General features: G+C 55.6%; 1 protein-coding gene across 2 annotated transcripts in view; it reads right to left on the bottom strand.

Moving 5' to 3' along the window:
• Positions 1-3,041: 3,041 nt before the first annotated feature.
• The window catches only part of LAMC3 (laminin subunit gamma 3), a 60,172-nt gene continuing 40,563 nt past the window's right edge, over positions 3,042-22,650 (bottom strand). The window contains exons 14-28 of one of the 2 annotated variants that reach the window (XM_041726269.1): positions 20,493-20,738; positions 19,505-19,658; positions 18,681-18,823; positions 17,996-18,174; positions 16,189-16,330; positions 15,124-15,329; positions 14,672-14,748; positions 13,871-14,005; positions 12,620-12,767; positions 11,464-11,643; positions 11,211-11,313; positions 8,124-8,323; positions 7,402-7,548; positions 7,196-7,295; positions 3,042-4,578 (exon numbers count right to left, since the gene is read on the bottom strand). In XM_041726269.1, the coding sequence (XP_041582203.1) occupies positions 4,328-4,578; positions 7,196-7,295; positions 7,402-7,548; positions 8,124-8,323; positions 11,211-11,313; positions 11,464-11,643; positions 12,620-12,767; positions 13,871-14,005; positions 14,672-14,748; positions 15,124-15,329; positions 16,189-16,330; positions 17,996-18,174; positions 18,681-18,823; positions 19,505-19,658; positions 20,493-20,738 (2,411 nt within the window). In that variant the 3' untranslated portion in view covers positions 3,042-4,327. The remainder of the gene's footprint in view (positions 4,579-7,195; positions 7,296-7,401; positions 7,549-8,123; positions 8,324-11,210; positions 11,314-11,463; positions 11,644-12,619; positions 12,768-13,870; positions 14,006-14,671; positions 14,749-15,123; positions 15,330-16,188; positions 16,331-17,995; positions 18,175-18,680; positions 18,824-19,504; positions 19,659-20,492; positions 20,739-22,650) is intronic. The other variant, XM_041726270.1, reaches the window with a different exon arrangement.

The following is a 22,650-nucleotide window of genomic DNA, read 5'->3' as shown; positions in this document are numbered from 1 at the left end:
GAAAGTGCACGGCGCGGCCCGCGGGCCCCGACTCGGCGGCGGCGGCGGCTCGGGGCGGCCCCCGCGGATCCGCTGCCAGGTTCGGGGCGCTGCGGCGGCGCGCCGTGCAGAGGGCAGGCCAGCCTCCCCGACTTTAAATTCTAGGAGGAAAATTACAAGGGACGCCTGGGCGGCTCAGTGGCGGGGCGTCTGAGGCGTCTGCCTTCGGCTCAGGCCGTGATCCCGGGGTCCTGGGATCGAGTCCCACGTCCAGCTCCCTGCAGGGAGCCTGCTTCTCCCTCTGCCTGTGTCTCTGCCTCTCTCTCTCTCCTCTCTGTGTTCTCATGAATAAATAAATAAAAATTTTTTAAAAATCTATTTCTTGAGCACTCACTATGCATCAGGCATTTTGCCAGCTCACTACAGGATATATTTTATGTCACTTAATTCTCAAAACTCTATGAAATAAGACTGTGTTCCCGTTTTGCAGAAAAGAAAAGTCAGGCAGCTGAAGCCGGGGGGCACAAGACCACTGGGATGATAGGCCAAGCCTCCAGCTCCTGTGGGAGTGGGGCTCAGGGCGCAGGAACCAGGGACAAGTGACAGGGCCATAATGAAGCTTCCTGTCCAAAGCAGGACATTTCTAAGAGTGAAGGGTGGCACTGCTAATAATTATGCTGCTGGCCACAGGTACAAATGGGCACTGTCCTGAGCAAATGGCACACCTGGTCACCAGTATGTCCCCCCCACCCCACCCCCACACACAGAGTGTGTCCCTGGGGATTGGATCTGGAAAGTCCCCTTCCCCACAGACTTACTTTCATCTTGACCCAAGGATAGTGATCCTGGGACTAGCTGGGTGTCTTACTTTTCTGAGGTTGTCCCTGGGGGAGGAAGTGGCCAGGCTGTGTGTGACCTTGGGCAAGGCACTCAACTTGAGGCTCAGTGTCCTGACCTGTAGGATGGAGGCAACGGTGCCTCTCACCAAGCAGGGGCTGATAAAACTTGTATGACTTTCAGGGTGGTTTAAGCAGATAGTAAAAGTTTGCAGGGGACAAGGGCTTAGGAATAAAAACCCTTGGTTGATGGGAGATGTTCCATCTGGAGGCCAGACCTAAAATGGGGCCCTTATAACCCGCCTCCTGATCTAGGCTCAGATGGCCTGTTACCCTGGTCAGTGGCGGTGGCTGGCCCCATCGGCCACTCTGCAGGGCAGAGGCCACCCCACCTTCCAGTGCTCAGCTGCTGGGCTGCATTGCTAGTCAGATGTTTAACAGCGATCACATTCCACCCAGCACAGCCCCACCTCTGGGGCCAGAGAGCGGCTCTGCACACACCAGGCATGACGGGACCATGTGAGTCACAAGATGTCAAGCCTGAGGTACGTCACCGTGGAATGGAGAAGAGGCACCATGTGCCTCTCCCTGTGCCCTCCCTGCCCTCCCCACCCCGTGTTGGGATGCTGAGGCTGGGCTCAGTCACAGCTTGAGTGGGTGGGGGTTTAATGCCAAGAGCAGGCATCAGAGTGGCTGTGTGCCTCCATCAGCAGAGAAGGTGGGTGTTGGGGAGGAGGGACCCGAGGGGACACAGTCTTCAAAGAACCGCAGTCTCTTTGGCACCACCTATGCCAGACACTGGTTATCAATCTCACTAGCGAGCACCATCCTCCTGCCCCCGTCCTCCCTCTCGTACCTACCGAGTCACTCCCTGCATCATTGCTGTCCACCACATCACACACACACACACACACACACACACACACACACACACACCTAACCCCCCATGGCCTTGGCTGTCAGGTTCTCTGTGGAGGGGCATGCCTCCCTCTCCTCTCTGAATGAACTCCCCCGGCAGATCTAGAGAGGGTATGGAGCAGCTCTCACCATATCGCCTTGCACCCAGAGACCTCTGTTATTCAGAATAGGACTGGGGGGTCCTGGCCTAAGCTGGGTCTCTCTTGAGAAAAGGTGGAATCAGGACAGTTTCAAGCTGGTCTCTGCATTTGACCCAATGATGGGGTGGGGGTGGGGGGGCATGAACGTCCTCTTCCATCAGGCTCAGGAAAAGCAAAGAAAGCTATTCTGCAGGGAAAAAAGACAGAAGCAAATGCAGAGTGGGAAGGAGAGGCAGAGGCCCAGGGAAGAGGCAGGAGGGTGGGGACAGGAGAGTCCCCACCCCAGGCTGTCTGGAGGCTTGGCAGTCCTTCCCACCCCAGGATCCTAGGAGACACTCCACGACCTCCCAATGAACCCCTTTTAAATTTAAACGAACTTGAAGGACAGGCCTGGTGGCTCAGTGATTTAGAGCCTGCCTTCCACCCAGGGCCTGATCCTGGGGACCCAGGATCAAGTCCCATGTCATGGAGCCTGCTTCTCCCTCTGCCTGTGTCTCTGCACCTCTCTCTAGGTGTCTCTCATGAATAAATAAATAAAATCTTAAAAAAAAAATAAACCAATTTGAAAGGGTTTAGACTATGTGGCCAAGAGCCTAGACTGCACATGCTCCATAATCCATCGTACCACAACCTAGGTTCCTGGAATGATCTGCCCCGGCCAGGCCCCCACCCTTTAAACCGGGAGCTATTGCCCACCCTCCTGCCCGGAAGGTTCCCTCTTTCTCCCCACCCTTTAAGGCCAGGCCCAAAGCCCTCCTCTTCTTCCTCTTCCTCCTCCTCGATGTGCCTTTCTGTGCCGGGGGACATTTGATTTTGACTTCACTGTTTCCTGCCTGAGTGTCTCCAGCCTGAACCAGAAGTCAGCTGAGAGCACCTCATACCCCCCTAGGCTTTGCTTGGCAAACCCCCTGGAGCAGAGGGGAGACAGTGGGTGCCTATGGTCGTAGGTCTCAGCAAAGCCCTCCACATGGGAAGACTGGCAAAGCCAGTGAGCTCTGCTTTTGCCACCTTCCTGCTACTGCAGTGGACCAGGGTGGCTCACCGAACATTCTTCCACCCACTCGCGGGTACCAGGCGTGCGCACCCACATGCCAGAGTAGTGAATCGGCACCCACAGCCGGGGCCTCTGCTGCCAGCCAGCACGAGAGAACCAAAAGCCTGTCACCCAGATAGTAAAGAGGTCCTTTATTTTCACATTAAACAGAAGTGGTCCATGTTGCTGCATGTCCCCCCTGCCTGGGGCAAGAGAAGCCATGGGAGGGGTGCCACCATCGGTCCCAGAGCTGAGGGCCTGCTGTCTGCTGGAAGAGGGCCCTGGGAATGGGGAGGGGCTCCGGAGGGAAGGCCAGGAATCCTGGGCAGAGGCTGGCAGGCGGCCTGACCACAGGAGGACTCCCCAGCAAGACAAACTGGCCTCCACACCCAGCAGGGGCCTCCCCGGTGGCAGGTGGGGCCACAGGGCCTCAAGGCCAGTGTCAATCAGTCTAAGGCTGACAGGGGTCATGGAGTCACAAAGAGGAGCTCCCACATGACCCTCAGCCCCCTGACCTAGGTCCCCTCTGGCCCTCAAGGCTCAGCTCTGTGAACAGGCCACAGGCTGAAAGGAGCACCAGGCCCAGGGCAGGCAATTCCCAGGATCCCCAGAGACCAAAGTTTTCACGCCGCTGGTGATAAACGTGCAGCTGTGGGCCATCCTCCCGGCTGGCCAAGTAGGCTGTCCCATGGCCCCAGAAGTCCCTGGGCCTGAGGTTCCACTGCTGAGACCCCTCAGATCTCGGCTGAGGACCTTGCATCTCTTGGACTGCTTGGTCCCTCGGTGGTGTGGAGCTGCCGGTCAATGGGTGAGAAGCTGCAGCAGAACTGGGGGAGGCTCTGGGGCTCTGGCTCTTACTGAGCCCACCTGGATCTTTGCAGATGGTCCCCCTCAGTCTCTCAGGCACCACACTCTGCCTGGGTCCTTGCTTTCAGGAGCTAGAGTGAGGACTGTAGCGCCAGAGGATATTTAACATAACCCGAGCATCCAGAGGGCACACAGCACAGCTGGTACTCGCTAACCAGCTGTGGACTGTCGTGTGTGCATGCACAGAGGAACTTCTACGGGTTTGAGCATTATGCCCACAGGCGTGTCCCCACAAGGTGTACATATGCATATATATGTATGTGTTATTAACACTGGGGTGTGTGTGTTTATGCATCGTAGCACGGGAGTGCCTGCTGATGGTGGTGGGCACCCAGGGGCCACCTGGGTGAACTGTGTACATACATTCACTCCAGCGGGCATGGAGGAGATATGGGCATGGACTTGGGAGGCTATGTGAGCATTATTCAGGGCGGACACACAGCAGCAGACTCTGATGCGTGTGCCTGCATGGGTGCACCTGTGGTATGTGTGTGCATGCCCTGGGCTAGGGCCACAGCCTGCGGGGGTCAGGGGGTGGGGGGTCTGGGCAGCCCTCACTGCCAGCTGGCACAGCTCTTGGGCAGGCTCTGCAGAATGGCCTCCAGGTTCTGCTTGTCAGCACGGATCTCAGCAAGGTCATTCTCGAAGCTCTGGATCTGCAGCTCCTGCTGCTCAGACTCCTGCTCCAACAGCCTCAGCTTCCCCTGCAGGGCCCCTGGAGGGCTCAACTGCAGCCTCAGGCGCTCCAGTGCCCACTGGGTCTCGTTCAGGGCCTGCACTGGGGCTTGATGGGTGTCCAGTGACCCTGCAGAGGGACACAGACAGCCTCAGCACAGGCAAGCCCCCCTGCAGGCACAAGACGCCTGGTCAGCCCCCCATCCCTAAGATCCTTGCCAGCCCAAACCATCCAGGATTCTGACTGTCCACAACCTACCAAGAAAGCAAGGGACAGAGGGGGCAGTGTGCCTGGCACCCCCCCCCCCCGGATTCACAGGAGGACTCTGAAACTTTCCCCTTACGCAGCACTGGGCAACTGTTCATTTTTGTTGGTGGTATTGCTATTATTGATAAAAGGAAGGCCCTGTGTGAGTCCTGAGCCCATTTCCTAGAGCAGTGCGTGTGCACAAGGTTCCCATGAGTCCTACCGGCCCCAACATACCATGCTGATTTGCCAGGGGCACACATTTACAGATACCACCTGTGCCAAGATGTGGGTAAAAAGCAGCATCTCTGGCATTAGAATGAGGATGGGGCCAGCAGATACGGCAGGAAGGGCTGCGGGCCCAGGAAAGCAGGCAGTGGGGGTCTCATCCTGGCCCAGCACCAATTAACTCTATTTCTTGGAGTTAAGTACTTCCCACAGCCTCTCCAAGGGTGAATCATGGTGGTGGGGCCAGGTGCTCACATCTGAACTGGGTGGTGGTGGTGGCAGTGGCCTGGAATCCATGGGCTGTTTTCTGACCCTCGTCACCTCGTCATTTACAGGTGACATTCAACAGGAAGATGAGGTTCAGCCACATGGGAGAGTAGAGGGGATGGGGAAGTACTTTTTTTTTTTTAAGATTTTATTATTTGAAAGAGAGAAAGAGAGAGCATGCAAGAGCATGAGCAAGGGAGTGGCAGAGGGAGAGGAAGGAGCTCAGCAGGGAGCCTGATGCAGAACTCGATCCCAGGACCCCGAGATCATGACCTGAGCCGAAGGCAGACGCTTAACCACTGAGCCGCCAGGTGCCCCAGGGGAAGTAAGTTCTACGTGGCTTCTAATCCCACAGGATCCCACTGAGCTCAGGGGTCCCCTAGCCCCAAATTTCCTGGGCAACAAAGGTGGGGGTTGGAGGGCAGGAATAGGTAGAGGGGATCTGAGCCCTGCTGGCCTGGGCAGATCCCACTCACAGCAAAGACATCGGTCCGCAGGCAAGTCCAAACTGCCTGGCCTTCGAGCAGGTTCGGGTCCAGGCAGCAGCCGCACTCTACTTGCCCGCTGGGGCTCCCAGGCATGGGGCAGGGTCCAGCTGTGTGCTGCTCTCGCCTGCACCGCCAATCGAGCACAGCACCAGGACACACGGATAAATGGCAACAGCCAAAGCAGTTTACCCTTGCAGAGCGTTTGTCCCGGGCTGGGCACCAGGTCCACAGTGCTCTGGGTCCTTGGCATTGGGAACAGACCAGTCAGTGGCTGCCAGGGGACACCCTGAATTGGTTAGACCCGCATGTGAACCTCGACTTTTGTACTGACTGCCCATGGGGCCCCAGGCACCTCATGTAAACTCTGTGCCTCAGACTGCCTGTCTGCCAAACGGCAAGAGAATCTGCGTCCTTGCCTCTAACACAGAAAATTCTAGAAGATCATGTGCAGGAACAGCGTTAGCGTGGGCCTGATGTGCAGACACAGCCCAGAACGTGGCGATTCTCTCCCTTGTTGATAACGGTAAGTGAAAATGCGTGCTGTTCTACAGGTGACCCTGAGGATGCGACGCTTAGTGGCAAAAGCCAGTCACAGAAGGACAAATCCTGGGTGTGAGTCCACTGACATGAGGTCCCTGGAATGTCAAGTTCAAAGAGACGGAGGAGAGAATGAGGGACACCAGGGGCCAGGGGAGTAGGGAGTTCATGTCTGATGGGTGCAGAGTGTTTCGGGTTGAGAAGATGAGAAAGTTCCGGAGACAGAGGGTGGGGACGGCTGCACAACAGTGCGAATGTATGTAACGCCCCTGAACCGTATGCTTGAAGATGGTTAAAGAGGCCAATGTTGCATTATGTATTTTACCACCATTTTAAAAAATGCAGGCCTGCTGCCCCTGCACCCTGCTCTGAGGCCTCTGGGCCTTGCTGCACACTGTCCCCTTCATCTGAAATGTCTCCTTGCCATGGCTCATCTCCATTCTCCCTCCCCCGAGAGCAGCGGCTGCTCGCTGGCTCTTGCCACACAGCGTGGCAAGCACTTTCTAAATTATGCAAGGGTCTACTCCCATTTTACTGATGAGGGGACTGAGGCTCAGAGAGGTGGAGTGGGTTTCCCAAGTGGTTTTCTCACAGCCCAGGATGGGAAAGCATAGACTTGAGTCTTGGTCTGATTCCAAGCCAGCACCTTGATCCTCGACAGCACACTTGCTTCTGTGACATCCATGCTCCTCCGAAACCCTCAAGCACTCAGGGCCAATCTGCTCCTGCTCCTGTGGTACCCGCAGTGGTCTGTGTGCTAGGTTTTCTGCGTCCTTCTCCCCCGGCCAGACTACTGGCCCTTGGAGGCACATGGTGACCGGCCTGGGGATGCCAGCCCCTCCTTGCCTGGGGGCCTGGGCTTATTACAAATGCTTTTGGCCCAGGATGGGGGACCTGCGTGGCTGAGGGGGGAGATATTCTCTAGGGCTCAGCCTCCCAGAAGTCCTGAAGGTGCTCCAGGGACCCAAGGGTCTCCTTACCCAGCCTGGCAAGCAGCTCCGACAAGACCTTGACGTCCTTCTCCAGGGAGGTCCGTGATTCCCAGATCTGCTGCTCCACGGCATTCAGCCTGGCACCCACCTGGGGAGGGAGGAAGGGAAAGCTTGAACAGGGCTCCTCCTGGTTCAGGGGGCCAGGGGGACATGGGAGTGTGTGCGGTGTGTGTGGGGGTCCTTGGCACACATACCTGCCCAGCTGCCTCCAGCTCCTGTCTGCGGTACCCTGAAGCTAGCACCTGCTGGGAAGCCTGTCGGAGTGTTGTCTGCACCTGGCTGGAGAGCCGGCCTGCCCGCCGGTGCTCCTGCTTACCCTCCCTGAGCAAGGCCTTGGCGAGCTGTGAGGGGCAGCAGAAGGTGAGTGGAGTAAAGAGCAGGTAAAGAGCACTCATGCCATCATGCCAAGCAGGCACCAGTTTGTGCCCTGCACCATACATTCATTCCACAAACGTGTACCGGATGCTGGCCAGACGCACAAAGCTAGCGGGGGGCCAAAGGGTGATCTGCCAGCCCCTCCTTGCCAGGGGGCCAGGGGATCAGACCTTGGCCCCAACTAAACAGCAAGGGCCTAGAAGTTTGGGGGGGGGGGGTAAAGCCAAACAGACCTAGGTGAGAGCCCTGGCGATGCATTAACGAAACCCGGCTGGTCCTCAGGGTACTCACCTGTCCCATGGGGATAATAGTGACAGCTATTTCTTGGGGGATCAACAGGGTCACTTGCATGATACTCCAGGGCTCAGAGCCTGGGATCCACTGAGCCCTTAGTAAGTGTGGAGCATTCAGCATTGTCTATACAGAAGGGGGCAGGGCTGTAGGGACCACATTTCACCTACAGAAGGGCAGCTCTTATAGGACAGTACTCCCACAGGCCCAGGAGCAGGGACATCACTGTTGTCACCTCCATGGCCCTGACCTTAGCACTGTCCTTGGCCAACGTCTCGGCTTCCTGGCCCTTCTTCTTGGCACTGGCGGAGACAGACGCTGCATTTCCCAGCATCCTCTCTGCCTGCTTGGTCTTCTTTTTCAAGTCTGTGAGAAGCCTGCCCCTGACCGAGCCTGCCTTCCTCCCCAGCGTGGCCGGGTCCTTGGGCTGAGGAAACTGCCACTTCATTCCTGCAAACCCGGGGGAGGCTGTGTCAGCAAGGCGGGCTTGTGCCTCAAGAGCCTGCCCAGCAGCCATGGCCAGACACCCAACCAGCCTCAGGCCTGCAGACGATGTGAGTGGAGGTTCTAGATGCAAGAGAGCTACTTTCTGAGGCTTGTTTGGGAAATAAACAAATAATGAGCAAGATGTACTGCTCAGTGATTTTTATTTCATTTTATTTATTTATTTGAGAGAGAGAGAGTACTGGATCTGTGGGGAGGAGCACAGGGAGAGGAAGAAACAGACTCCCCACTGAGCAGGGAGCCCAACATGGGACTCGATTCCAGGACCCTGAGATCATGACCCGAACCAAAGGCAGACACCAACCAACTGAGCCACCCAGGTGTCCCCTGCTCAGTGAATTTAAAGATTCATAGTATATTATGATGTTTACTAAAATCTCGAGATTACATGGTGGTCAATGGCTGGGCCAGGGGTGGGAATGGATGGGGAGCCACAGCGTGGCACTCAGCAAATCCATTCAGCCCTTTGTTTCTATGACCACTTATTCCTATAAGGGCTTTGAGGCAGCTTACAGTGATAGGTAAGTCAACAACTGGACCGTTAAAATAAAAAAAAACTAAGGGCCACGTGCATCTGGGGGGATAAGGAAGGAAGGGTGGAAGAAGTGCCAGAAAATTAGGATAATGATATTTCAGGCACTGAATGCTCTACTTACCTCTGAGCTTCCTAGCAGCCAAGATAAAAAGGGAAAGTATTTTGATTTGCATAGGTTTTCTTACCTAAAAAGAAGTAGCTTGTCTCTATAAAGAAGACTTTTGCCCTTTCGTTCAGATGAAATTCAAGGGAAATCAGGAGTACTGATTATAGCCAATTTTTAAAATGAATCAAACCTTCTAAGGCAGAATGTCACATAATTTTCTATGAAGATAATCCGGAAATTAGATTTGTTTCTTGTGCACAAAATTGGCATTTCTTAAAATGCAATCCTTGGAGTCCTAACTCTAAGCATCAGGAGGAAATGTCAATCAAGTTTAAATAAAGAGAACCAGGTTTCCCTATTGCAGGACTTCTCAGGGCCTTTACTACCCTAGGGTGTGCACTGTGTGGCCTCGAGAGGGCACTATAATAGCGACATTTCCTAAACTGATCTGAACACAAACCCACTGTTGGCACAGCATGCCCACATTCCCCCAGAGGGCAGAGGTCCGTGGTGGGACTCACATCTCTTAGGGACAGCAGATGGAGTTGGGGAGGAAAGCCATAGAGCCACTAGGACCACAGAGCCTGACTCCGGATCTGGGCTAAGGGCCCAGGGCCACACCCTGGGGAAGGCTGCTCCATATTTTGCTCAGTCAATTTTCCTTGCATCCTGAATACCAATTGAGCACAGGCCAAGTGTTGGTGAAAGGAGGTGTCTCTGAAAGGGGGCAGGAACGGGGAAAAGAGCCCGGGTTAGCAGGTTGAGATGAGTCTTTGTGTGGATTGTGGTACTACACCAGGAAGGCCAATGTCCATGCAGTATGTATGTCTGACAATGAGAAGGTGATGCCTCATGAGCTAGTGAGCATTGCTTCACTGGAGGCAGCCCAGCAGAAGGCGGGATGTGCGGGGCAGCATATGGCTTTAGCAACCCTTAAAAATATTTTATGTTCTAAAGTCCTAATATTCTACCACTAATATCACTGAATTTACATTTTCCTAAACACGACTCAGAGGCAAGTGCACACAGCCATGCCTTCCCCATGAGAAGCCCCCTGACCCATGGGTGACTGGGACTTCAGACCACAGAGGGACAGAGAACAGGAGGCACCGACCAGCTTGCCCTCTGCCCCAGAGGGCAGGGGTCCGTGGTGGGACCCACATCTTCCAGGGGCAGCGAATGGAGTTGGGGAGGAAAGCCATAGATCCACTAGGGCCACAGAGTCTGACTCCTGATCTCAGACCCCAAGAGGCCTCTGGGGCTGAGCGTGCTCCTGCCTTACCCAGTTCACTGGCACCGAGATAAAGGGTGAGGGGTCTTCTGTCTGCAGCAAAGAGGACATCAGACAAGCCTATTCCGTAGGGGGATGCGAAGCTGGAGGATGCTAACATGGGACGGTTTCCATTCGGCACATCGCTGACCCTGGGGAGTTATCAATCCCTCTCCTGGGTCTACACATCTATAAAATGGGACCACTTAGCCTCATTTTCCTACAGCTCAGAGGAGACCTGGATTGGCATCAACCCACCCACCCCCCCTTTTTTTTTAAAGATTTATTTATTTATTTATTTATTTATTCAGAGAGAGCGAAGAGAGAGGCAGAGAAGCAGGCTCCATGCAGGAAGCCCGACGTGGGACTCGATTCCGGGTCTCCAGGATCACACCCCGGGCTGCAGGCGGCGCTAAACTGCTGTGCCACTGGGGCTACCCACCCCCCTTTTTTAAAAAAGATTTTATTTATTTATAAATAAAATAAATAAATAAATAAATAAAATAAACCCACATCCCTTTCTAAAGAGAGCTCTGCCTCCTTTCCTATTGCCCCAGCTGAACACCAGACTGTGGCAGACCTTGTACCGGTTGGACAGGACCCCCGGCAGGGGAAGACTAGACCAGGGACAGACAGTCGACGGCATCAGAGTCTCTTCCAGCCCTGACGGTTTTGTGTGTGGTCTGATGACTGATGGCCACGTGGGAGGGTACCTGTGAGTGGTGTTTGAAGGAAAGACAAGCAGCCCTGGGAGAGGTCCTGGCTGGGGGGAATGGGCTGTTTGGCTTATGCCCACACAGCTGGACTTTTGTCGCCTTCTTGTCCCCAGAGCCAAGCTGCTAGGGCTGAGGCAGGAGTCCAGGTGGCTGTCACGGGCATTTGGGCATCAAGACACCCAGGGCTCAGCAAGGATCATGTGTACCTTCCAGATCAGCCAGCAGGGTCCTGGCTCCCATGACAGTCACTGTGGCGGCCTGGACAGACGAGGAAGCCCGGGTCAGGGCAGCTCTGGCCTCCTGGCGTAGCTGGAGAGAGAGGAGAGAGGCTGGGCAGGGGGTTACAGGTGGGAGACACTGGAGGGATAGAAAGAACTCTCCCTGGTCTTTGCCCTCTCCTCTCCCAAACCTGTCCCCTACCCCAGGACACCCTCAGGGCAGCCCCCACCAGGAGCCCACCTGCATGAGGGGCTGGGTCTTGTGCAGCATAGCCTGGGCAGTGGCCTGGAGGGCCCAGGCAGCCTCGGTGACCACCCGCTCTCTGGATGTGACCGTCTTCTCCAAGGCCTGAACTTTCAGGTCCAGGGCCCCAGCCTGGGACTTCTGGGGCTGCAGGGAGATGGCAGGCTCAGGCAGGACCTGGTAGGAAGGTTGTGGGGCAGACCCTCCAGTGGGTGAGAGGCAGCCTGGGGGCGGGAATGGGGGGGCACTGCATGTGGACCCCAGGAAGCAGGGGGGCCAGGGTGGGGATACCAGGCAGGGGAACCTGTCTCTACTCCAGCTCTACTAGTTACTAGAAGTGAGGCCTCCCTGACCTGTACTTCCTTCCCCAGGCCCATAGTCTCAGTGGAAACCCTGGGGCCCGACGTGCCTCCACATTTAGAACTTTCCTGACTCAAGAGAAGCAGAACTATGCAAGTACCGCCCATCCTCTGGCACCTTCGGCGGCAACTGGGGCCACACTCAGGGTCAACCCCATTAACACCTGCATAGTACTCTTCATGTTCAGGAGCAGGGAAGCGAAGACCCCAAATAAACAGCTTCGGGTTGGTCAAGTTTTGCCCCAAATGCATTTGTAGAAGCTTAGTCTCATCCTTAAAGTGCAGTTTCTGAGTTGTGGGATTTCAGGATTACAATGGAGCTGATTTATTCAGAGGGCCGACAAGCGGTACGCCCACCTTGCCCATTACTTATGAATCGTCTCCCGGCCCCCATGGACGCAGCCCTAATGTAACCTGATGGGCAAGCTCTGACAGAGGACTTAACCAGAGCAGGCGGAGGCTGGGTGGAGTCCTTGGCCAAGGTCACAGATCTGGAGCAGCGGGGCTGGGATTTGATCCCATGTCTTTGCTAATGCCACTACCAAGAATAGGCCCAGCCTTGCTATTATCACCACAATCAACAACAAAGACTGGCCGAGCCCTAACTCCATGCCAGGCAGGTGCCCCACCAAGCCTCGGAGGAAGATTATCTCGTTTTAAATGGACTGCTATATAAAGATAAGCTACATCATCTGCCTCTGCCTGGGCCGCACTGGTTTCCCAGCTGCCACAGCCACCCACCCCTGCGCCCTCCCACCCCCTTGGAGCTCCAAGGACTGCCTGGCCAGGCTGACCAGTGCCATGGGTGCAGCCAGCAAGGCCAGGCGCGGGGCTGCGTCTACACCGACTTGCTGCACGGTGGCTAGCGCCCTCTCTGCTTCAGGCAGCACCTCTGCCGCGGCTGTGCCCAGCGCCTTCTGGGCCGCCTGGACATCCTGGTACCTGAGAGAAGACAGCAGAGGTGGCTCACAGGGTGGGGCGGGGCACGGGGCCAACCTTCCCCATGGCTGCCCCCCACCCCTCGCTGGAGCCATCTGTAACTTCCCAGGCAGAGCCGTCCTCTGCAGGCTCAGCACCCAGCAGCTGGCCTCAGACACTGGCTGCTATTCGGCAGGAGAGGCACCACATTCTTGTTTCTTCATTCATTCAATTCAAGCACTCTTTTCTGAAGGGGCTTGCCCTTGGTTTCCGCCTGAGAATCATCTGTTTTGCAAATGTTTGGAGCCTCTGGCTGAATCACTAAGCAGTAAATGCGAGGTGCGGAGGAAGGGACCTCAGCCCAGGCCCTGGTCTTGGCTGGGCTGTGCCCTTGGGTGACCTTGGGCATGCTGCTCTCCAGATAGATGCAGAGTCCTGGGCTGCATGGTCGCTCTGGGGCTCCATCAGCACCAAGGTGCTGGAATCAACCACCTAGGACTTTCCAGCTATCCACAACCTTCCTGCCCAGCTCCATCATGGGCACTGCTGGGGCAAGGTCCCCCACCACTGTCTCTTCTCCCTCCCCGCTTCTCAGAGAGCCGGGGTCCCCACCGCTGTCCCAGGAATGAGTCATGGGACCTCACCCCACCCACGCCAGTGGGCTCATGGATGGCTACTTGATGGGAGGTGAGTCTCAGATTCTTTCATCTAGGAAGTCAATCTGGGATTTATGAGACCTTGCTGGGTCTCTCCTGACCCTTTGACTGCGGAGGACATAGGAGTGTCACCCAGAGCAGAGAAGCAGAGGCCAAGCAGGAAGCTGCTGCCCAACAGGAGGAGCTGCCTGGGGCGGAGGGGTGGGGGCGGGTAGAGTGGGGCTGGGGGATGCTGCAGGGGTGAGAGGGAATGGTGCTGCTCTGGACCTTCCTGGTTCAAGTTCTCATCCCTTCTCTCCAGAGGCTGAGCCACACCCCCAGGCATAAGTGGGTTCCTGTAACTCACCACCCAGTCAGCCCAAGACCTCAGACATTCCCCCACCCTCATTGAAAGAATAAAGGAAGCCAGTTCTGGGCCTAGGATCCGTCAGCTGCAGGAAGCCAATTCAAGACACACCCAGGAGGCCTCACCTGTCCTCTAGTTCCCGCTGGGCCTCCAAGGCCATTCTGCCCTCCAGTAGACTCCAGAGAAGGGCGTAACTGGTGTTGGAAGCAACTAGAGCCCTCCGAGCAGTGGCCTTGATCTTGGCAGTGGTGTCCTTGTGGCTGTATGGAAATGCCCACCTGGCCGTCATCAACCACTCACACAGAAGGGAGTGTGTTCCCGAGCCCACACCTCCCACCACGTGGGCCCTTCCACCATCCCAAGCAGTCCAGCCCCGAAGGCCAGACTCCTCTTTCCCACCTGACACACAGTGAAGGCTGATGGGAAGGGATCCATACCCCACTTCCTGTTACATAGAGTTTATGCCTATTATCCTGGCATAATGGTCAAGAGGGCCTTTTACCACACATTAAATCTCAGTTTGGACAATAATGATATGATGACCCTAATAAAGACATCACAGGGATCCCTGGGTGGCGCAGCAGTTTGGCGCCTGCCTTTGGCCCAGGGCGCGATCCTGGAGACCCGGGATCGAATCCCACGTTTGGGCTCCCAGTGCATGGAGCCTGCTTCTCCCTCTGCCTGTGTCTCTGCTTCTCTCTCTCTCTCTCTCTCTCTCTCTGTGACTATCATAAATAAATAAAAATTAAAAAAAAAATAAAGACATCACAGAGGAGGGTGCTCAGGACAGCCTAGGTCTGGATCTGGGCAGAGGGACACCTGTGAGGTTGACCCTGACCCCAGAACCAGGGGCAGGGAAAGGGCTGGGCTCCCTTCATGACTGTGTGGGCAGGACCTCAGCAGGCTCCTGGGACTTGGGGTCTAACCTTCTGGCAAGAGCACGGGCCTCTGTGGCGAGGTGGCTCCAGGTGGTGGGCTGGCTGGGCCCATTCTGAGGAATCACCTTTAAAGAAGAGAGTGAGAGAGGAGGAATGACGGCCATCCCTGAAAGGCAAGGGCCTCGTTTGGTTAAATTACTGGGAGAACCAGACCATGCCAGTTGTTTCATAAAAGCCTCAAAGTCAGCACCCAGTGAACAGAGCCCCAGAATGTGGAAACAACAGGAATGACACCGACCACCCATTTGATGGGCATTCACTGTCCGTCTGGAACATGCCTTGTTCTATGTAGACAGTAGCCCACTGAGTCAGCAGAAGGGATACTATGTGACCCCCATTCTGCACATGAGGAAACTGAACCTCTCCAAAGAGCACACCTCAGGCCACCAGATTCCCACAGTGAGCCCAGGACAGGTGGTGCGGAGGGGCCCCTGCGGTACCAGGGACTTGAGGACAGTGGCCGCCTGCAGAATCTCCTCTTCTGAGGACTCCAACACTGTGTCAAGGTCTGCCAGCTGGATGCAGGCCTTCTCTGTTTGGGCCTGGGCACAGCTGGCACCTCTGCTCAGAGCCCGCAGCTGCTCCCGGGCAGCCTTCACAGCATCCTTGAGGCCTGTCACCTGCTCCAGGAAGACTTCCCAGGCTCCTGCATGAAGCCCACAAAGTCCAGGGGTCACAGAACAATTAAGATTTTGCAATGAAGCTCCCACTCTTGGAGGACCCCATCTGTGCCCCACACTCTGCCTGGCACAGCTTAGCTCCATCCATCAGCAGGCCTGAGCACTACCACCAGTCCAGTTCCAAGGGAACTGCCTCCCCATTTTACAGATGCCAAGGCTGAGGCCCAGAAGAGACAAATCCCAACCCAAGGCCTCCCACACAGGAAGTTGGCCATAGTCGGCTGGAAGGAATCCAGACTTGCTGAAGTCACAACAAGCAATTCCCGAATCAGAGACAGCAGGAACCCCTGCCTCGAGTCAGCTCTGTGATCTGCAGTGTGGCCCAGGATAGGCCTTTTAACATAGAGCATCCGGAAGGAAGCTCCCTGTTCTGACAATGAGTGTTGCTAACGGGTGCTCAGCTTACCTAAGAATTGCTGCTAAAGGTGTGTAGGTGCTTAGGAACATGAAATTACACTGAAGAATCGATTCACTTTCAAAGTTCCCTGAATTGTAGTGCCCCAAGGACAGATTCCACCTGGCTCTAAGAACAGCCTTTCTTTCCCCCCCACCTCTTTCACTTGTTAATTGTCTATGCTGGGAAGTGAGCAAAATAGCCAATGGCCAGGGACAGCAGAAATGTTACCTGTTCAGCACCTGGGACAGCACCTCGATGATTATTTGTTCCCTGAGTCAATCAGTGAAGGAACCCAAGCCCTGGCCTCACCAAGCTCACGGTCTGGGTGGGGCATGCGGCATGGGCTAGGACGTTATCTGAGGGGCTCCCAGGGCTGGGCCCAACCAGCTGGCCTTCCCGTTGCCTCCCTCTCCGCTCTCTCACCATACCTTGCAGGAGGTGGTAGTCCTGGTAGATGTCCCCCCGTGGGGCCTCTCCCTGCAGAATGGGCAGTGGTCCCCAGGACCTGCCACAGTTGGACCCCTCCAGCCACCCCTCCATCAGGGTCAGCCTGGCCTTCAGCTTGGCAGCCTGGAGGAGTCAGGAAAAGAAGGGTATGTGAGGCTGGTGGCGGGGAAGTCCTGACTGCACACCTCCCCCTGGCTTCTGCCTGGCCTTCCCTCCCCAACAGTTCCTTTCTCCCATCTTATCCTGGGCGTCAGAGGTGAGGACGCAGCAGAACTTCGAGAACCAGTCTTGCCTGCTCCTTCTTCCGAGCTGTCCCTTCCCTTCTCACACCCACAACACCTGCTGCCATTTAGCCGACCACATCTCTGTTCTACTCAGACAGGGATCTTCGAGAAGGGAAGGCCCAGGAGAATCCATCTGTCCTGCTATATTGCCACAGAGCAGGTGTGCATGGATACCTGCTGGCCGAGTAAGCATGCCATGCAATGTCTCCTGGTGCTGTTCTTTTATTTATTTATTTATTTTAGAGTTTACTTATTTATTTGAAAGAGAAACCACACAAGAAGGGGAAGGGGCGGAGGAAGATGGAGAAGCAGACGACCCACTAAGGAGGAGCCCAATGTGAGGCTTGATCCCAGGATCCCAGGATTATGAACTGAGCTGAAGGCAGATGCTTAACCAGCTGAGCCACCCAGGCACCCCTAGCGCTGTTCTTTAAATCCCAGGTACAATAACTGCATTTACAGAGCACTTGCTAAGAGCCAGCCATTAGTGGCTGCTGGCCACATACCAGCTCATGTCCACCCTGTAACTACCCTAAGGGCCAGGGGAAACAGGTCCTGAGCCCTCTCTCTGATTCAAAGTCCAGAATGCTCTGAAATACCACAGGTTTTCCATTCCTTATTTGATGGCAAAATCTGGTTTAAAAAAAATTTCTAGGGATCCCTGGGTGGCGCAGCGGTTTGGCGCCTGCCTTTGGCCCAGGGCGTGATCCTGGAGACCCGGGATCGAATCCCACATCGGGCTCCCAGTGCATGGAGCCTGCTTCTCCCTCTGCCTGTGTCTCTGCCTCTCTCTCTCTCTCTGACTATCATAAATAAATAAAAATTTAAAAAAAAAATTAAAAAAAAATTTCTAAACTCCCTGGGAAGCAACACTGTTCTGAACAAGGCTGTTTGTGGCCCTTATTTATTTGATGTGACTATTCGTCTGTTTTCCTGCAGACACATCACTGGGTGTGACTGCAAGGACTGGCCCAGGCACTGCTGGGGGGTAGCTTATGCTCAGCACCCATCATTGTGTCTTTCTCGAGTAGCACCCCTCTGAAGGCTGGTCTCACCAGTCCCAGGTAAGGGGTTGCAGGCCTGTGTCCATTGTGGAATTAGGAGAGAGACACTGAAACTTATCAAAGCTGTTACCTGCTAATAGGGACAATTAATGGGGCTGGGGAGGGGAACCCCAGAGGTCACACTCCTGACCCCAGCACCATACCAGGTCCCCGCTCTCGAAATCCTATTTGTGCCCCAGGATGGGCACTGCCCTCCTTCTGACTGTCCCCACAGAGGGCCACCTATGGTCACATCCCCACTGAACTTGAAAAAGTGTGAGACATGGGCCTGGGTGCCAGGGAAGGGCCACTTTTCTCCTGTACACTCAGGAACCAGGGACAGGCAGAGATGAGGCTTGAGCAGCTGGGTGGGCACAGGGGGAATGTGACCAGTGGCCCTAGAAAGCCTGAGAGCCATGGGTGAGTGGGCGTTTCCTGGGGACCTGGATGGGCGGGCTCACCTCCTCCTTCACCAGGGAGTAGCAGGATGGGCACTCCTGACAGCGTGTGCCACCAGCCGTGAGGAAGAAGTTGTCCTGACAGTGGTCACACTTGTAGCCTACGAAGCCGGGCCTGCACACGCACGTGCTGTTCTTGTGGCACTGGGCTGAGGCAGCACCCAACGGGGAGCACCTACAGGCTGAGGGAACCAGGGCAGGTGGCACTGGGTGCCCTGATGGTCCCCCCACCCTCGGAACCCCCAGGTCCCCTGCATCCTCACACCTGACTGCTTCAGCCTTCCCCTAACCTCGCTGCCATGGCCAGTTCAATTCCACTCCTGGGTTCTTCCCGAGAGACCAATTCAGAAGGTCAGAGGTGACGCCTGACTTATTTCAGCATCCCTGGGTCTGAGAAGCAGTCAAGTTTTGGAACTGCCATGCAGCCCAGCTGTACGAATACAGATGCTGAGGCCCAGAGAGGTGAGAAACCATGGCCCCAGCACACAGGAACTTGGCAGTGGAGTCTGGGAGGAGACATTTGGTCCCCTAAGCTCTCTCACCCCACATTTCTATGGCTGCTCTTAGAAGATAGGCCTGCACCTAATCTTTCCATCTCCTACCACATGGCTGGCTTCCCCACTGCTCCTCTGCCTGGACATCTTGGGCCCCACCCTCTGGGTAGCCTGGGAGCACCTAGCTTCCTCACCCCGGCAGCCCTTGATGGAGAAGCCGAAGAAACCCAGCTGGCATCTGTCGCAGGCCTGGCCCTCAACACCCGGGCGACAGGGGCACTGCCCAGTCTTGGGGTGGCACTGGTCCTCCTGGGAGCCCAGCGGGTGACACTTGCAGCTACGATAAAGGAAGGAACCCAGGTCTGAAACAAGCTCTGGGCTGCTCCCAACCCAGCCTCTGCTGGCTGCAGCCAGCGAGGGGCCTCCAGATCACGTTCTCTGCCCAAGAGGCCCCTCCACGTGGGTACATGTCAAACAGCTCTCCCGGAGCTGTGTCCTGGGAAGCAGAGTCTCACAAAATGCTACCCCCTCCTGTCCTCCAAAAGGCTATGGGGACACATAAATCTTAGAGATTACACCCCTCTGTTGGAAAGCCACAATGCAATTAGCATATTAAAGGCTCTGAGCGGTCTTGCAAGGAAGAAACCTGTTTGTTTCACTGGGTGTTTCCCTGGGGTCCTTCACTGTTCCCTAAAGACACTGTCTAAGGTGCCGCTGTGGCCAAAAAGGTCAGTAAGCAACAGCATCACTGAGCAGGGAATCAGAGACCAAACCGGCCCCCTGCCCACCCAGACATCCCTCAGGGCTGCTCTTGGCCTGCATCCTGGGCTGGCAGGGCCACTAGTCTGACTCCCCAAGGGATCACTCCTTTGTCCTCCTTTGGTGCAGGCCACTGTGTACCTGGCAGTGGGCCTGGGATGACACATTCTAGGCCAAGCCCCTCTCTGGAGGCTCCCTGGGACTTCTTCCACTCGGAGACACACCAGGGAAGGAGCACCCACAGCCTCACCCCACCCACCTCCGGCAGCCCCTCCCAGGCTGGAGGTCATAGAAGCTGGGGCTGCAGCGGCCACAGTCCCGTCCCATCACATGAGGCAAGCAAGTACACTGGCCGGTCACTGGGTCGCAGGGTCTCTGCTCGCTGACTGAGCCCTCAGGGTGGCAGCTGCAGGCTGCGGATGGAAGCAGAAAACAGTGTTGAGGAATGATGCAGATCAATCTTTGGGGGTCCAGGAGAAGATGGGGAACCCATGGGGATGATTCACACTCAACCCAGACTCCTAAGCTTTTTCTGGAAAAAGGCTCAAGAGGCGGGCTCAAATCTCCCCCACTTTGTATGTCCTTGGAGATTATAGCGTAGAATCATCATGGGGGCTGATGGCTCTCCTGAGCCTACCCTGAACTCCCCACTGGCTAGAGAGAAGGCCAGAGACCTGGCCAGAAAGTCACGGGTGGACCCCTGTACTCACTGTTTTGGGTCACCTGACCCTGCTCTCCTGGGCCCCATAAAACGAGAGGCTGGCACAGTGCTGACAGGTGCCATGTGGAGAATGGGCTCTGGAGCAAGTCAGCTTGGGGGAAACGCTGAGCTTCCCCCTCCAGCACTTCCGGAGGCCTTCCAGGGGCTGAGGTAGGCTGTGGCCCTCTGCATGGGGACTGGAGACTGAGTGCTAACCCAGGCGGTGGAAAGGAACAGCCTGATGGTCACCCAGGGACAGTACAAATGTGACAGGTGCTGCCAGCCACAGAGGACAGTTGTAGATGCTGTGCAGCTGGAGGTAAGCACTAAATTATGAAGGCCAATCGATCAGTCACAGAATTGGAGCTGATTAGATCAAGGCTGAGAGAAACCTGACTTTGGAGAACAAACACACCCTCCAGACGAGGGGACAGAGGAGTTGAGGAACCTGCCTGAGGTTGCACAGCCCCAGCAGGCACCTCCCCTTGTCGGCACCGTGCCACCACCCCCCCCCCGGACCCCCGTGGGGCAGGAGGTGGGAACTCACGGGTGCATCTGTCTGCAGGCCGAGGGGCCAGGGCGTTCCCGTAGAAGCCATCCTGGCAGCGCTCACAGTGGGTACCTGTTGTGTTGTGCAGGCAACGCAGGCAGTGGCCAGACTGGGAGTCGCAGTTGCCCACAGCGTTGGGGTCCACGTTCCCACTGCACTGGCACTGCCGGCATGGCTCGGGAGCCCCAGAGATCCCCAGGGGATCCCCAAAGTAGCCATCATCACAGATCTCACAGCGCCGCCCTAGGTAAGGGAGAAGGCTGCATGTGGAGAGGCATGCCTGAGGCATGTGGCTGCCAGGTCCCCTGGGGGGACGGGCCAGCCTGAGCCAGAGCAAGTATCTCTCAGTCTTCCTGTGGGCCATGGGGCTCCAGGGCCAGGGCCCAGCTCAGCCAGCAGCTGGCTGTGTGACCTTGGGTAATCCCCTGCGTCTCTCTGAACTCAGGCTCCTTGTCTGCAAAGCAAGGACGATAATGGTAGCCCCCTCAGAGGACTGTGGAGAGGGCCTGGTGAGCTAAGTGCCCAGCAGCAGGGGCTGTCCCCACTTCTTCACTGTCATCCCTCTCCTCAGCACCATGGCCACCATCGTCTTCCTCAGTGAGGCCCACAGGATGCTAGTGTGGCAAAGGTGGGGCTGGTGCCCATCTGGGCACCCCTCCCGTGGGGTTGCTGCCTCCATGTACCCTGCTCCCCCCAAATCCTCCCTCAGGCACATCTCGAGGACCAAACTTCTTGAACTATCCACACCCACTGGGTGGACTCCCCTCATGTCTGCAGGCCGGGGAAGCCAGAAAGTGTAGGGAAGTTTAGGGACAGAAGCACAGCATAATGGCAGGGTGGGGTGCAGGGTCCCCAGGGTAGGGGACCCCTACTCTGCCGCTGGCTGTAGGGAGCTGCTTTCAGAATGCTCCCCAGCAGAGCAGGCATTTGACAGGACAACATGGGCTGTCCTGAGGCAGCCACAGTCACCAAACCTAAAATCAGATGTCTGAGAACATGATGTCTTGGCAACATGATGTAAGTGAAACAAGCCAGACACAGAAGGACAAACACTGGAGGATTCTACTGACATGAGATCTCTGAAAGCGTCAAATGCAGAGAAACAGGAAGTAGGACAGTCCTTGGGGTGGGGGGTGAGGGGTTGGGGAATGGGGAGACATGGCTGGAGAAGGGGGTGTGGGTGTTTAATGGAGACAGACTTTCTGTTTGGGAGGTGAATATGTTCTGGAGACGAATGGTGGGGACAGGTACCCAACAGTGTGAATGTCTTTTTTTTTTTTTTAAGATTTTATTTATTTATTCATGAAAGACACATAGAGAGGCAGAGACACAGGCAGAGGGAGAAGCAGGCTTCATGCACGGAGCCCGACATGGAACTCAATCCCGGGTCTCCAGGATCACGCCCTGGGCCCAAGGCGGCGCTAAACCGCTGAGCCATCTGGGCTGCCCAATGCTTCTGAACTGTATGCTTAAAAATGGTTAAAATGACAAATTTTATGTTATTTTTTTGCCATAATTTTATTTTATTTATTTTTTTAAATTATTAAAGGAATATACCCCAAAACCCCACAAATCATCATTGAGTTGTATACTTTAAATGGGTGAACTGTAGGGTATGTGAATAATATCTCATAAGAGCTGTTAAGAAGAATCAGATGTCAGGACACCTAGGCGGCTCAGTGGTTTGAGTGTCTGCCTTCAATTCAGGTTATGATGCTGGGGTCTGGGATCAAGTCCCCATCTGGCTCCTTGCAGGGAGCATGCTTTCCCCTTCGCCTATGTCTCTGCCTCTCTTTCTGTGTCCCTCATGAATAAATAAAATCTTTAAAAAAAAAAAAAAAAAGGAAGAATCAGATGTCAAGGATGGCCCCTGGGTCCTGAAGTGGGGGCTGGGGGAGTTTCTGCCTCAGGTAACAACACGTGGCAGCATGTTTTCAAAGTTGAACGTTTGGGGATCCCTGGGTGGCGCAGGGTTTAGCACCTGCCTTTGGCCCAGGGCACCATCCTGGAGACCCGGGATCGAATCCCACGTTGGGCTCCCGGTGTATGGAGCCTGCTTCTCCCTCTGCCTATGTCTCTGCCTCTCTCTCTCTCTCTCTCTCTCTCTGTGTGTGTGTGTGTGTGTGTGTGTGTGTGTGTGACTATCATAAATAAA

The sequence above is a fragment of the Vulpes lagopus genome, chromosome 12 (genome assembly GCF_018345385.1).
Source record: "Vulpes lagopus strain Blue_001 chromosome 12, ASM1834538v1, whole genome shotgun sequence".
In the NCBI taxonomy this organism is placed as follows: domain Eukaryota; kingdom Metazoa; phylum Chordata; class Mammalia; order Carnivora; family Canidae; genus Vulpes; species Vulpes lagopus.
Note: the sequence above shows the minus strand (reverse complement) of the source record. Positions and strands in the feature narration are given on the sequence as shown.